At 39.3% G+C, this 2,323-nt stretch overlaps 1 protein-coding gene across 1 annotated transcript in view; it reads right to left on the minus strand.

Annotated features, from left to right (window-relative positions):
- Nucleotide 1: 1 nt before the first annotated feature.
- The window catches only part of LOC119419771 (WD repeat and FYVE domain-containing protein 2), a 64,143-nt gene continuing 61,821 nt past the window's right edge, over nt 2–2,323 (minus strand). The window contains exons 9-10 of the mRNA XM_037687153.1: nt 692–793; nt 2–10 (exon numbers count right to left, since the gene is read on the minus strand). Of these exons, the coding sequence (XP_037543081.1) occupies nt 2–10; nt 692–793 (111 nt within the window). The remainder of the gene's footprint in view (nt 11–691; nt 794–2,323) is intronic.

Genomic DNA, 2,323 nt, shown 5'->3' on the forward strand with positions numbered 1-2,323 from the left:
TCTAATCGCTCTAAAAGAGCAGAGAATGTCATGATTTCAGCTCCCTGCCTCCTCTGCTCTTTGCCGCCTGTAAGCGCGTGTGGCCACGCCCACTTCTCCGCTCTGCATGCTGAACAGCTGATCAGCTGCTTAACTGCAGCAGGATGTCCTGCAGTAAGGGCTGCACAAAGGTGTTTAAATAATTTTAAATGATTTATTTTAAATAAAAATCCCATGCCGATCGTGCAGCTCGTCCATCAATCACCCAATTGTGTGTCATGTCCAATCTTATTTTGAAAATCCGTGATGGAGCGAGTCCACGATAAACAAACCATGAAGTAGCGAGGGACTACGACTAATAAACATGCAGTGGTTTCTATTATTTTGTTTTTAATTTCACTTTTACTTTCCGTCTTCTGACTATAAATCTTTTCATACACAGTTTAATGTAGTTAAATTTTTAAAAAGTGCTGCAGTTTTGTTGCCCATAAGCAGAACCTTTAAGTGTTTGACCTCATGTGCAGTAAAACAGAATCCTTAGTGTGTCACATGATTAAAGCACACGCTGAGCGCCACATGACTGTTACATCATGCTGCTCCTCAAATTCAGGTGATAAAAGACGTTTGTCCAAAGTGACGAGTCCCGAGTACGTTTGGCTGGAAAAAAGTATTTTATATCCGAGTGATCTGAATGAAACGGGTACAAACGTACCTGTCGAAGGCCGATCTTCTTACTGTCCCACATCTGTTTGAAGTTCCAGAAGAACGGCTGCTCACACTTCTGACAGGAGTCACTGTCCAGCCATTCAGGGGTCTGTGCACACGTATCGTTTTCAGCTACACAAGCACGTCCTTTAAGGGTTCATTTAAATGAAGAAAACATTAAACCGTGTCTTCCTAAATACGTTAAAGTCCAGATTTTTGGGATCCAACAACCAGTAAAAGGTTTGTTTTAGAAAAGAGGGATTTTTGTTGTGTATAAGAAATAAAACACTTGCGCATGAAGTGTAAAATAGTGGCCAGCTGATGGCTTTGCACAGACTTTTTGTCCGTTAAATGCATGAAGAGGACAGTAAATCTGTGAGCCCAGACTGAATTACAGTGGAAATGATGCAGAGGTCCAAAAGTCCAACCAGCAGAGCAGCTTTGACTTTCAATTAAGTTGCAGACGTATTTAAATTTAGATTAAAAATCATCTATTGGTTTCAGTTAACATAATTAGTTGAGACGAGCAGGAAAACACCAAATTTATGCTAAAATGAAGGTTAAATGTTGACGCTTTATCATTAGCAATGAATTTATTGATCCAGCAGTAAAACTGGTATGGATTTTATTTTCTGGGCAATAAACCACGTGTGAAGAATTCACTACATGATTTGAAGATTCAGAGCAAAGACGAGTAACTTCTTAAACTAACTTCCCCCAAAATAACAAATATTTGCTTTAAAGCTGTTTTTAGGTAAATACAATCGTTTTTTTGTTTGTTAAAGTCATGAACAAACATAATAAAGGTACATAATCGTGAAATATAAAACTGATGATTATAAAAATTTCATTTGCATTGATTTCTGTGAAAGTCATTTAAAAAAGGTATTGATCTACTTTAGTCTTGGCTCGTCAGTGTGGTGAGAACTAAACTCTCATCACTAACCCTTTAATCAACGGACAGAGCCTCTCAGCAACTCCAAACAATTTGAAACAAATTTCTATTTTGCATCATCACAAATTAAGAAGAATGGCAACAAGTAAATCATTTTAAATATACACATATTTTCAGTTTTTCTGCTTCTCAGCTGTAAAACGTTTGGTATTCCAGCAGCGAGTGGTTCTGAAGTGCAGCGGTCCATGATGTCACTCTAGAGCTCACCTTGCAGGATGCAGGTGTCAACAGCAAGTTCAGAAAATGGAGGCGAGATGAGCGTTTGGGTCAAACACCGACGGGAGAATGAACGTGATAAAATACAGAAGCAATTAGAGCTCAGCTAACCATGTGCAGAGCAGGAGATGAAGCTACACTCTGACTGTAAAGCAGAAAATCAAAGAGGGCTCTGATGATCAGGTGATCTCTCATGGATCTACTCCTCTAGAGCAAACATGAGTAATTAAACCGACCCGTGTGTGCTTCTCTGCAGCTGCACAGCAAAGATCAGTGATTTCCACGACACCCCCCTCCCCCACTCTGTCAGGTTAATACTCAATCTATTCAGAGGATTATCAATCAAGACAATTAATGACTGAAGCTGTGGAGGTGGAGCATCAATCAATATCTGGGAACTGTTCTCAGTGACAAACTGACCTTTTTAATGTTCATTCTACTTTTATGAGAATGTTTCATTGAGTCTCT

The sequence above is a fragment of the Nematolebias whitei genome, chromosome 13, assembly GCF_014905685.2.
Source record: "Nematolebias whitei isolate Nwh7 chromosome 13, NemWhi1, whole genome shotgun sequence".
Classification (NCBI taxonomy): Eukaryota; Metazoa; Chordata; class Actinopteri; order Cyprinodontiformes; family Rivulidae; genus Nematolebias; species Nematolebias whitei.